The sequence below is a fragment of the Mesoplodon mirus genome (genome assembly GCF_964341445.2).
Source record: "Mesoplodon mirus genome assembly, chromosome: 3".
Lineage (NCBI taxonomy): Eukaryota > Metazoa > Chordata > Mammalia > Artiodactyla > Ziphiidae > Mesoplodon > Mesoplodon mirus.
The window spans coordinates 84,948,623-84,961,372 of NC_138978.1; the positions used below are offsets into that span (position 1 = coordinate 84,948,623).

General features: G+C 38.6%; 1 protein-coding gene across 1 annotated transcript; it reads right to left on the reverse strand.

Moving 5' to 3' along the window:
- Window positions 1-1,613: 1,613 nt before the first annotated feature.
- On the reverse strand, window positions 1,614-12,539 carry LOC309800168 (guanylate-binding protein 1-like). Its single transcript, XM_082614068.1, has 11 exons — window positions 12,417-12,539; window positions 10,100-10,299; window positions 9,451-9,578; window positions 8,449-8,558; window positions 7,980-8,176; window positions 7,131-7,373; window positions 5,988-6,268; window positions 5,117-5,329; window positions 4,383-4,485; window positions 3,945-4,138; window positions 1,614-2,851 (listed from the first exon to the last, which is right to left on the reverse strand). The coding sequence occupies exons 2-11, from the start codon at window positions 10,287-10,289 to the stop codon at window positions 2,735-2,737; spliced, it is 1,776 nt and encodes a 591-aa protein (XP_082470194.1). The 5' UTR covers window positions 10,290-10,299; window positions 12,417-12,539; the 3' UTR covers window positions 1,614-2,734.
- Between the last annotated feature and the right edge of the window lie 211 nt (window positions 12,540-12,750).

Sequence of the window (12,750 nt, forward strand, 5' to 3'; positions counted from 1 at the left end):
GCTACAATGAAAGTGAGAATGCAGATATCTCTTTGAGATCCTGATTTAAATTCTTTTGCATATATACCCAGAAGTGGGATTGTTGGATCATACAGTAGTTCTATTTTTAATTTTTGTGAGGAACGCCCACACTATCTCCATAGCTGATGCACGATTTTACATTCCTACTAACAGTGTTCGAGGGTTAAAATTTCACCACATCCTCGCCAACACTTGTAATCTTTTCAGGTTTTTAAAAAATAGTAACCATCTAATAGGTAAGAAATGATATCTCATTGTACTTTTTAAATCTTATGTATTTATTTATTTACATCTTCATTGGATTATAATTGCTTTAAAATGTTGTGTTATTTTCTGCTGTATAACAAAGTGAATCCCCTATATGTATACATATATCCCCTCCTTCCCACCCTCCCCATCCCACCCATCTAGGTCATCACAGAGCACTGAGCTGATCTCCCTGTGCTATGCAGCAGCTTCCCACTAGCTATCTATTTTACACATGGTAGTATATACATGTCAATGCTACTCTCTCACTTCTTCCAGCCTCCCCTTCCCCCATGTGTCCTCAAGTCCATTACCTACATCTGTACCTGTATTCCTGCCCTGCCACTAGGTTCCTCAGTACCATTTTCCTACATTCCATATATATGCATTAATATATGGTATTTGTTTTTCTCTTTCTGACTAACTTCACTCTGTATGACAGACTCTAGGTCCATCCACCTCACTACAAATGACTCAGTTTCATTCCTTTTTATGGCTGAGTAATATTCCATTGTATATATATAGCAAATTTTCTTTATCCATTCATCTGTCGATGGACATTGAGGTTGCTTCCATGTCCTGGCTATTGTAAATAGTGCCTTGAACTATTTATAATGAACTATTAATAATGAACAGTGTAGCACATGTCTCTTTTTGAATTATGGTTTTCTCAGGGTATAATGCCCAGTAGTGGGATTGCTGGGTCATATGATAGTTCTATTTTTAGTTTTTTTAGGAACCTCCATACTGTTCTCCATAGTAGCTGTATCAATTTACATTCCCACCAACAGTGCAGGAGGGTTCCCTTTTCTCCACACCCTGTCCAGCATTTATTGTTTCTAGATTTTTTGATGATGGCCATTCTGACTGGTGTGAAGTGATATCTCACTGTGGTTTTGATTTGCATTTCTCTAATGATTAGTGAGGTTGAGCATCCTTTCATGTGTGTGTTGGCAGTCTGTATATCTTCTTTGGAGAAATGTCTATTTAGGTCTTCTGCCCATTTTTGGATTGGGTGGTTTGCTTTTTTGATATTGAGCTGCATGAGCTGCTTGTATATTTTGGAGATTAATCCTTTGTCAGTTGCTGTGTTTGCAAATATTTTCTTCCATTCTGAGAGTTGTTTCTATTATATAAAGCAAGGGCCTGCAAACTATGGCTTCTGAGTGCCACCTGTTTTTGAAAACAATGTATTCTGGGAACACAGCCATGCCCACCCATTTATGTATCATCAATGACTGCTTTATGGCAGAGTTGAGTAGTTGAGTCAGAGACCATATGGCTCACAAAGCCATGAATAGTTACTATCCCATCTTTTACAGAAAAGTTAGCCAACCTTGGCTGTATAAACTAGAACCTTATTTTTTTGGTGAAAAACTTTAAAAAATCAGAAATGTAAAGTACAGTGAAGCATAATTTATTTCCAGATTGAAACTAATTCTTAATTGCTTTAAGAAACTCCAACAACATACCTAGGGCTTTTGACAATTGTGATAAAGTCTATACTAAGTAATATCAAGAGCATATTTTACTGGTCAAAAAAAAGTAAAAAACAACCCATATTCTCTTGGGGGAAAATAAGCAGGCTTTCAAGTATGACTCTTAAGAATTGGGAAAAGATAGCCTAAACTCTAGGGTTGTAAATGATCTAATAATTAATTTAGCTCAGTTTTCTAACACATTATCAGTCATCATTTCAAGTTCATCTTTGCCAATTATAAATTGCTACAAACACACAATGTATATTTGTCATCATGTTACTATGTTTAGTCCAGGATCACTTACCTAAAGTTCTAAAGAGTCCCATTAAAGTTATAATCTGGGTGAACTGAGCAAGAAGGGAAAGTTTCCTTCTTTAGCCCATTTATTTATGATCCAACTCATACTCATGCTAATGGTTTCTTCCATCTTCTTATGGAAATTCTGTAGAGCTTCTAGATCGCTATATAAGGTGATTTGTTTTAGCTTGGAATTCACCAGTAAGCATTGCCCATTCCCAGTGTCCAGGAATCACATCATTGCTGACAGAGTGTGAGGTCTTGAAACAATGGGACACTGTATACTGTCTTCACTAAGAAGGTAGAATGGTTGTCCCTGATATTGGAACCTGTGGTGCACTTGGCCAAACTCATGACCAACTATGTCCCAAGACTTTAACCTAAGACTTTGCTCAATATCCACTTGTCTAACTCGTAGTCATCTGGAAGAAGAAGCTCCTGGGTGGTACCAGGTTATGATACCTCCTGGGTTGGCACAGAGGTAAAATGCATCTTGTTACACAGTTTACAATATTGTGAGGAAGATGGACATGATTTCAATTATGGTACTGCATGTCTTTGAAAATATTTAGTATAATAAAACTGTGAAATCTAAATATTATCAAGTGTGGTGACATTTTTCTTAATTTTAAACTGCTTGAGTAATGCCTCTGATAAGAGTGACCAGGAAAGCTCTATTTTTTAGTTCTTTAGCTTAGGCAACATTGCTGCCTTGGTTTTTTCATCTCCTTCTGGAGATTCTGTATTTCATTATGAAGTCGTCTGTTCTCTTCTTGGAATCCTTCCTGTAGTAGTTGGGCCTGTTCCTAAAAAAGTACAAATGGAGACTGAATAACGTGTCACATTAAGTAAATCTCTAACTTCTATCTACTTTCCACATTCATAGATTTTTTTTTTAATATTTAATTTCTTCTTGAAATTTTCTCTACCATTAATTTCATTGTACTTTCTCTTGGGCCTTCTAGCTCTGTGATTACTTTTTCTGAGTCTCCTTGAATCAAGAAGGATTTGGGGCTTATATCTCCCAATATACTGATGAACCTAAATTACCAGTATTAATTTTTTTTGTCCCATTAATTGTACACAACCTTTGTCGGCAATCTTAATGAAATGTTTGGCTTCAGATCTTATCTGTGCATTATGATTTTTTTATGCACACACATACACACACACAACACAGAAATAAATGAAGAATTTTCAAAATCTGATGCAGTGTCTGAATCTTAGATCAGGGAATTTGATCTAAGCTTCCACAACTTGGTGGCAGAGGGGCAAAGTGCAGGTAAGGGAATCAGGGCCCCAGACAGACCATACTGGATTTCTGCACATAATTCCCAACTCAACACATACTAGGAGCAGGACAAAGAAAACAGGTAGGAGTGATAGACTAACACAATGGTGTGAGAGTTGAGTCCTTCTGCTTATGAAGGTTCTCTTAGAGCTAAAATCTGTGACAGAAGAAAAATTCGTGGATTCCTCTAACTGGTGAAGACTGTTCAGATATCTTCCCAAGCATTGTGGCCCTATAAAAATTATTTAGTCTTGTCTGAACCTCTGTTTCCTCTCCTAAGTAATACGAACATAGCAGCTCTTGCTTCGTATAGTACTAAGCAAGAGATATGGAAAAGACTTTTTTATAATGTCTAGCAGATAATAGCTACCACGATTGGCAGATATAGTGATAATGGACTGGGTGTGACATAACTGCAAATAAAATCTTTTAACAACCAGACATTGTAGGGGCCAGTTCAGTCTGGCAGATAGGGATTGAAAAGTACAAGTGGGCAATCAAGGTCCTTCTTCTGGGCTTCATGTTCTCACTGCCATGCCAAGTTTGTGAACAGGGAGTGTGGAGAGAAAACAGAATAACAGGAACCTCAAGGTAATACAATTAAATACCTGAAGTTTGAGAGAGAGAGTTCTCTCTTGCTCTTCCAGCAACTGGGCCCTATCCCTCTCCATCTTCTCAGTCAGTTGTTTCACATGTTCCTGATAACTCTTTTCTTTCTGTTCCATCATCTGCTGATTCTTTATTTGCATTTCCTCCAGCATTTTTGCTGCAGCCTGTGCAGATTCAGCTTTCACACGTTCCACTGTCAGGAGGAAAAGGAAAAAGAAAAATGAATGTGGGTGACCATGTTGCTTCTTTCTTCCATGTACACATAACCTGCCACTGTTGCTACTGACTGTGTATGCTCTACTCAAAAATGACTTTAGTGAGTAAGAGGCATCTTTTCTCATCTTGCTATAGTTTAAGGATCCTAGGTTCACCCAGCCAAATTAATTAGAACTTTTAAGTGCTTTCAAGGCTGTTTAGTCTCTTGACTCACTCCTCACCTTCAAGCAACTTTTCCTTCTCTGAGAGAGTCTGGTCTGTCTGGAGAATTGCATCAGTCATAGACTCCTTGGACTTCAAATATTCCTGAAGAATTTCTTCAGCCTAGGACCCAGAAAAGAATGGGGTTAGTAATAGGAAATGGCTGTAAGCACTTATTCCTGTTTGCCCACCATCTTTCCCTCTAGGAATTGCTCCTCTTGGTCTTGGCATGCCTGGTGGTCAAGATTCCCTGTCACTGGGTGAGCACATGCTCCAGGCTGGCCAAGCATGACAGCTTCCTGAGCAGAATCTTTATAAGGGATTGATATAGATCTAAATCGTGGTTCTCTGTTCTTTTAGACTGAGGGCTCTAATGTTGGTGCTGTTGGTACTGTGGTCTCATATGGGGTGAACTTGTTGGAGAATGAAGCCATCATTGAGAAAGCAGATCAGAAAAAGGGATGGAGGGAGGGAAGTGTGAGGTTGAGGGGAGGAACATGCAGAGAGATAAATGATGACATTATTTGAAATTTTGGATACATCTGATAATCCAATTTGTAACTCAGTTGTTAATTGAGTGCACTCTTTTGGATGAGCACATAGGCTATATCTGGTATAACAGGCTCCCTGTATGTGTTTATTAAATGAGAGCACGAATGCTGTTGGTCCTGTAACTGCGCATCTGTGTGCAATACGCTTGGTCATGTTGTTTCAAGGAACACATCAGCAACTTCCCAGAATAAATTTTGGTTACCTGTATTCCCTTCCTGGGCTCCTGAAGATACTTTTTCTTCAGCTCTTGTATCTTTTCAGTGAATAGGCGATAGCCTCCTGGTTTAGAATAAATCCCCTCTTTCACACCTTCTTCTAGAGGACTGAAAATATCCTTAAGTAAAGCTGAGCAACGATCTGATGATGCTTTAAGATTCTTGTTACAAAAGTCATCTCGCTTTTTGTCTAGCTGGGCCTTTAATGTAAAAAACAGGAAGTAAAAAGAATAGTGAAAAGATGTTAACTTGACCTCAGAATTTCTGGAAAGTCTTCTCAAAAAAATAAAAATATGAAAGGTCTGCGACCCCCTAGAAGAACTTACAGGCACTCAGCAACACCATATCCTTACTGCTGATCCTGACTTTCTACAAAGGTCCCTTTCACCATGGGGGTGACCTTCAGAGCAGAGATTACTAGCTATATGCTACATCTTTGGAGATAAACTCCTGCTTTTCAAACTGGACCAGTGATTGCATATGCAATAAATGTGGCTCAACATAAGCCTGCTCATGATAACTAAGGCTAAAATTTTCTTTGCTTTTGGCCAAAATATCCAATCAGCCTGATAACAATGAGCATGTGATTTGATTAGAAACTCTGATTGTTACTTATATGTATGTAATGAAATTATAGGGAAGAATATTAGTTTATTCATGAAAGAAAAAAGTTTCAATGCACCATTATAAAGTATATCATAATAAAATTGGTTCCTCTTATGATAATAACAAATAGTGTTTGTCACCATTTAAAAGTCTAGTAAAAATTGCTTTTCTCAAAATAAGCAACCATTTCATTTTCTAGTAGTACTTTACTTTCCAAGAGCCTAATCTGTATAAACTTAAGAAAAAAGTTACCGCTAATTCCTTTTGAAATAAATGGTCTATGTCTTTCAAGGACTTCCTCATGAAGACTTCAATGGCCTCCTTCTCAACAGTCCTGTGCAGGTCCAGAAGCTCCTGGAGGGTTTCCGTGGGCAGCTGCAGCTTCTGATCCATCTGCTGGTCATAGTGGGCGATGGCCTTTTTCACTGCAGCTGTGTTCTCGATCTCGGCCAAGGCCAGGACTGCATTCTCCATGCAGGGCAGATCCCCACTATTGATGGCACCGACATAGGTCTGCACCAGGGTCTCTAGACCTACAAATAGAGAACAAATGATGATGTTTATTGTAGGAGGAGTGAGGAAACTTTCTATTCTGTGCAATTCTGATGATGTCTATTACCAACCATTTGCCTTACAGCATCAATGTCCTCAGTATCACCTGAAAACTGGCTAAAAATGCAGACTCTCAGCCTCTGCCCCAGTTTAACTGACTTAGACCCTCATCTTTAGCAAGATCCTCAGGTGGTGCATATGCACATCAAAGGTTAAGAACCTCTGTTCTAGATAGCCTAGGCCTGTGTTTATTGAGTACATTTACTTCACCCCCAAGCATTGTTAGGACAGAAACCATATCTCTCTCACTTATGTCTGTATCATCAGCCCTGGTAGGTCCATGGGAAACATTCAATTAATATTTGTGGAACAAATCAAAAGGAGTCCTCCATTTTGTTTATTCTAGCAGAGCATTGTCCAGAAGAACTTTCTGTGATGATGGAAGTATTCTATATGTGCCGTCCAGTGTCGTAGCCACTAGACATGTGTAGTGTGAGCCCTTGAGACACAGCTGTGTGATCAGAATGTTAAATTTCTTTAATTTTAATTAGTTTACATTTAAATTTAGATAGCTGCACTTATCTAGTGACAACTATATTGGACAGGGCAGGTCCAGTTTACTAGGACAGTTTTAAGCTTTTAGAGCTATTTTCCTTTGGCCTTTTCTATCTTTCCTCACCTAAGAATTGTGACTAATAAAACCTGTTAGAAGTGTTGGTGTCATCTAGAATTTAACACAATAATAGCAGTAGATGTGCATTTTTCAAAGCCGAAGCTAGGTGGATGTTATTACACCATCTTTTAGTCATAACAGTGAGAGTAAAGACTGGGAAGAAGACTCACGAGGTCCATTGACCTTGATGCCTCCTGAAAGGGTTTTAGTTTTGGAATTCCTAAAGATGTAGGAACAGAAGACTGCAGCTTGTTGCACAAATTCGGGGTCCAGCTCATCATCACACAGGTCCTCAAGCTGGCCCAGTTTCTTCCTATCACTGGGCCGATCGAAGATAAAGCATTTCTTCTTTGGGAAGAACTTCCGGATACAGAGTCGAGGCAGATTAAAAATTTTATCTCTTTGACTGGCACCTGGAAGAAGATAAAAAGAATTTGCCTAATAGAGGGGCTTGCAAACTTTTTATGTAAAGGGCCAGACAGTAAATATTTTAGGCTTTATAAGCCAGATGGTCTCTTTTCCAAGTACTCATTTCTACTACTGTAGCATGAAAGCAGCCATAGACAGTCTATAAATGAATGGGCATAGCATGATTCCAATAAAACCTTATTTACAAAATCAGCTGGCAGGCTGGATTGGACATTATTTGCCTGTGAGCCATCCTTTGCCAACCCCTAGACTAGTGCACAGTTCGTACTTTTATTTATTTTCTTCAAATAAATTACCTATTCTACTCCATATTCTTTGGTTAATTACAGCACCACAAGCCCTAAGCAGGGATATAATGTAAGTCTAATCACAGCAGAGGGAAAGGTGAAAGAAATGAAATCTGTTCTTAAAACAGGGAGAAAATCAAATCAAATCTATTCATTCAGATAGTAAACAAGTGTTAATTCTTAGTAATCACCCCCTGAGAAGAAATAGATACTATAAATATAAGAAAACTGTTGATAGAAAACTAAAGAATGATAGTTTTTAGTGTTTTCTCATCCCATTTACCAATTCTAAGTTCCCTTTACCTTTCTTAAGCTTGAGTGAATTCTCCAGGTACTCGTCTGCTGTGATAGATTGTCCATCTGCCTCCAAGTCTAGGGAGAAATCCCTCAGTGTCCATACAAAGTCTGGAAAGAAGCTCACAAAGTCAGCTGAATCCTCAACCCCATCCACATCAGGTGAGGCTTTTGCCCTGATTCTATCTGTGAGCTCCGTCACATAGCTGAGCAGCAAATTAAGGAAAACTGGCATAAAAGAACAGTGCCCTCCACCCTATATTAGTTACATACACAAAACCCTTGTTTCGCCTTTGTTCTTAACCCAAGTATCAATTCTTCAGTAGGTATTGATACGTAGGATTATCCCCCGTCCTTGAATTACTTTTTATGTTTCTCTTTTTGTGCTTGATTCACAAGGACTCACAGTTAGGCAGCTGTTTTATTAAAACTGGTCTCCCCTCTGACTCTGATGCTGGTTTGAACCCGAAAAAGATACTGAAGTTGGTCCATGGCCTGCTGGTTTATGGTTCCCATGCTATTGTACACAAAAGTGCTGCTCAGGAGTATTGCTAGGGCAAAGATCCAGGAGTCATTCTGGTTGTCACCCTGGAAATCAGAGTACATTTGGACGAGGATTATTTTTCATTCTCATGGCACTTTTCAGATCAGCAGTAGTAAAAGGATGCTCATTTAATTAGAGTTTTTTTAGACTAATGCCCTATAAGAGGAAACCAAATCCAAGCAAAAATGATTGTTAGTAGGACTTGAACTTTGAATAGTTTTCTGATTAGTGTTTTTGGTTTACCCTGATTCTCACAAGACCCTCTTATAATCATTGGTAGATAATTGCAAACAAATAGTCATTGCTTGTGGGCATTCTAAGGCCTTAAATATAATTTAAATGTAAACTTTTCTCTTTATTTTTACAGAACAATTGTCTTAATATAAGGGTAATAATACATGTATCTATCTCACTGAGCAATTGTTGTGCACCTAACACTTTCCATTACTTATCTTTCAAGTATTCAAAACAATACTATGAGGCAAATGTAGATCTATTACATCTGTTTTACAGATAAGAAAGCTGAGGTTAAAAGAGATCAAATAATTTGCTAAGATCATTGAATTACTGACAGACTTTAAATTTAAAGCCAAGGGTATGGGACTTCAGAACCTAAATCCTTAACAAAAGTTCTTTGCATGATAAGATTCATTATGTTGAATTTATTTGTATTCCCTTTATGCATCTGGGTTAACTGGCTTAGCTTACAGCCTTTTAATAATTAGAATACTGTCGACTGACCACTATGCTCTTCTTCTAGGATTCTGCCTTATGAATATTTTCCTGACCCCTCATTGCTAAACTGGGTCTCATGGCATGTAAACAGAAATGAAAAAACATGGTTAAGTGCAAGGTCTTATTTAAAGAAAAATTAAATAGTGTAGAGAATATTCAGACATGAGGGGCTTAGTCCAAATTTGAATCCTCAGCCCTTACCTTCTCCACATCCCCCAGGCCCTCAGTATCAAGCAGAACTAGAGTATGTTCTGGCTTCTTGGGATGAGGCACACACCACATCCAGATGCCCTTCGTGTGAGATTGCACCGTGGAGCCCAGAGAAAAACCTGCAAGGGGGCATGGAGTTAAGAAAGGGTGGAGTTTTAATAGCAGATGGATCTTGAAATTGAGATAATAGTTAACAAAATCAAGGTTTAAAGAAACAAATGAAAACATAATCAGTATTGATCTTAATTGCAACCAGAAAAAGAGAGAAATTAGAACATTCAGTACAAACTGAAATATTTATTTTACCTTAAAGATCAGTATAAGCTTTAAGTTAATTCACATGCATTTTAGTAAATGTTTTATTGTTTATTATTATCTGTATTAATTTTCTTTATTACTACCTTACTCCTTCCAGAAAGGCATATTTATACTTTAAAGAGAAAATTAAGTCAAAGTGGTGAGAAAGAGTTGACTCTTATCTTCCAGCACAGAGTAAATGTAAGAAACCCATCACTGTATTGAAAGTTAGCTTTCAATATTCCTCCCAGGTCTCTAACTTCCTCTCCTCACATCACTGTTCTGCACGCTGGGAGCGTGGGTGGCAGAAGGGACTCAGCTGGGCTTTGCTGGTGCCACTCACCCTTTTTCTTCCCAGCCAGCTTGTTCATCAGGTAGGATTTACCAGTGCGGTAGAGGCCCACAATAGCCACCACCACAACGGGCTGCTGAATGGCAGACAGGATCTTCAGTGCTTTCGGATTAACCAACAGTCGTTCGTTAGTGTTCTTGATGAGGCACTCTGGGCCTGACATGTGGCTCTCTGAGGCCATGTTACCTTGTCTGCAGGGGAAGAGATGGGATGAATTAGAATTTCTGGTCTAAGCAGATCAAGAGCTTTCACGAGGTTATTTTGCATTCAGAAGGAGGAATCATAAAATCCCCCAACATGACCTAGTTTTGTGTCAACAGTGAGATAGATGAGGGAAAGACATTTTAGAAAGTTACGGAAGTATTATCAAAGTAGTCCATTAAAAAATATTGATATGACAGTGATTTATCAACATTCAACCACCCTCATGAACAAAATCTTACATTTAGTTTACCATGGAAAACTTTTATTTTGGACTTTCATTTAAAAATTTATACTAGACATTAAATGTAAAATAGAATAAGATTCAGAGAGATTCATTGTACATCCTGGCTATGTGTGAGAAATACAATATTTATTTATTTATTCACTAATTCTTACTATGAATAAAGAATTTCATGAATAAATGTTTGTCACTTGATATATGTCTCTGAACAATTTCCAGTGATTTGAAATGTGTTTTTTCTCACTAGTTAGCCTTATTTTTACTGGGATAAGGGTCCACAGAACTTCTCACACTGCTATTCTAGAAGTGGAACTTACTTTAGCAAATTTTATAAAAATATGTGACCTTGTGAAACACATGGCTAGGGACCCCTCCAAAACCTTGGTATGGGCTTGTGGAAGCAAGGGGCTCTGAAACTTAAAATTTACTAGCTTCAAAATAAATTAGCCTCCAACTAAGTGGGGGTAAAGTGCACATCTGCAAATACTGCATGTTGCTAAAAATCATATTTGTACGTGTGTGTGTGTGTGTGTGTGTGTAAGGGAACAAAAGACAATGAAATAAAGATTAAAAGATCAGGAGACAGATCAGGAGAAGTAAAGAAGAAAGTTGTTGAAAGAAAATATCTATATTTCCAGCCACGCACTTCCAAGTTTTCTGTTTTCTTCTTTTTTTTCCATTTTGTAGAGGAGAAGTAGAAACAGGAAGAGGAGTAGGGGTAAAGAGGAGGGGATGGGGATGGAAAAGGGGAGGGGAAGCTGAAAAGAAGAGAGAGGTGTCAGACAAGGTAGGTGATGAATAAGCTAATGCCAAGCCAAGGAATTCAGAGGAAGAGTTTCCAAAAGGCAAGATCAAAACTTCTTGAGAGCACAGAGAGGGCAAAGTAAACAAAGATGGTGCCTTCAGTGCTGCACCACAGTAGATTCTTTAAAGAGGAAGCTTTTTAGTAAAGTAGTGGGGCTGAATTCTGCTCCTAAGGGGTAAGGAGTGAGTTGACACCAAGAAATTGTATCTAGTGAACTTGCGCTATTTCTAAAAGAAGAAGTCCACTTTGAAACAAAGTTCAAATGTAGGATTGAAGAGTATGGTATTTTCATGAATCTATACCTTTCACTTTGGGTTTCAGTTTTTTTCTTTGTCTTTAACAGTGTCATGTAGCTGTTTCCACTGCATCTCATTTACTATTCTTTCCTTCTCATGAAAATAACATATTTGTCACCCTTTCGGTTTCTTAGCTGCAGTCACATCAGTATTGAACAAGTTGTATCAAAGACAATGGTAATTTTGGGGCTTCCCTGGTGGTGCAGTGGTTGAGAGTCCGCCTGCTGATGCAGGGGACACAGGTTTGTGCCCCGGTCCAGGAAGTTCCCACATGCCGCGGAGTGGCTGGGCCAGTGAGCCATGGCTGCTGGGCTGTGAGTCTGGAGCCTGTGCTCCGCAAAGGGAGAGGCCACAACAGTGAGAGGCCCGCATACCACAAAAAAAAAAAAAAAAAAAAAAGACAATGGTAATTTAATTGTGTCCCCAGTCAACACAGACAACATCAGCAAAGAGAAAGACAATCCTAATGCATTTCAAGATCTTAGTTTAGCTCCATGTCCCTGGTGCCTAATTCTACACAAGCACAGTAATGACCCAGGGATGTGCTGCCACCTGATAACACCAGGATTTCATCTGACCTTGTTCCCCACATTAGGCTCAGCTGCAACCTATTTTGATGCTGGTCATTTTTTAGAAAACTAACTAACCCTTAAAAATCCCTTCCCACTCCTGCACTAATCTTAACATGGGCTCCTTTTCCCAGAGCAAGGCTGCTTTAGCACTGGAGACAGAGCTGCTTTGAGGAAAAAGTAGAGTTCTTACCTGTTTTCTTCTCAGTTTAGGTGGAGTGGTTCTGTAACTTCTCTGTCTCTCACTAGATGGTTAGACTTTTATTTCACACACCCAAGGTCATGGGGCTTGCCTGATTTCCTGTAAATACCAGACAGAAGAAGTGAAGCAACCTCTGTAATGGATTTAGAGTAATATGAAACTGAAAGTACTGAAAACAGAACAATGACTCGATAAGCATAAAAGGAATTTTTGGAAGCTATCCTCTTTGGAGGGAACATGGGTTTGACACTACTTCTCAACTAGAGCCTTCACATTAATTTTTTTTGAAAGACATCTTAGAAACAATTTGGTGTTTAAAAAAGTG

Coding starts and splice junctions, on each gene's coding strand:
- LOC309800168 (XM_082614068.1), bottom strand. CDS start 10,289: ATGGCCTCAGAGAGCCACATGTCAGGCCCAGAGTGCCTCATCAAGAAC. Junction 6,269..7,130: donor CATCAAGGTCAATGGACCTC/GTGAGTCTTCTT, acceptor CTCTATTTGTAG/GTCTAGAGACCCTGGTGCAG. Junction 2,852..3,944: donor CTCTCTCTCTCAAACTTCAG/GTATTTAATTGT, acceptor GTACTTTTTTAG/GAACAGGCCCAACTACTACA.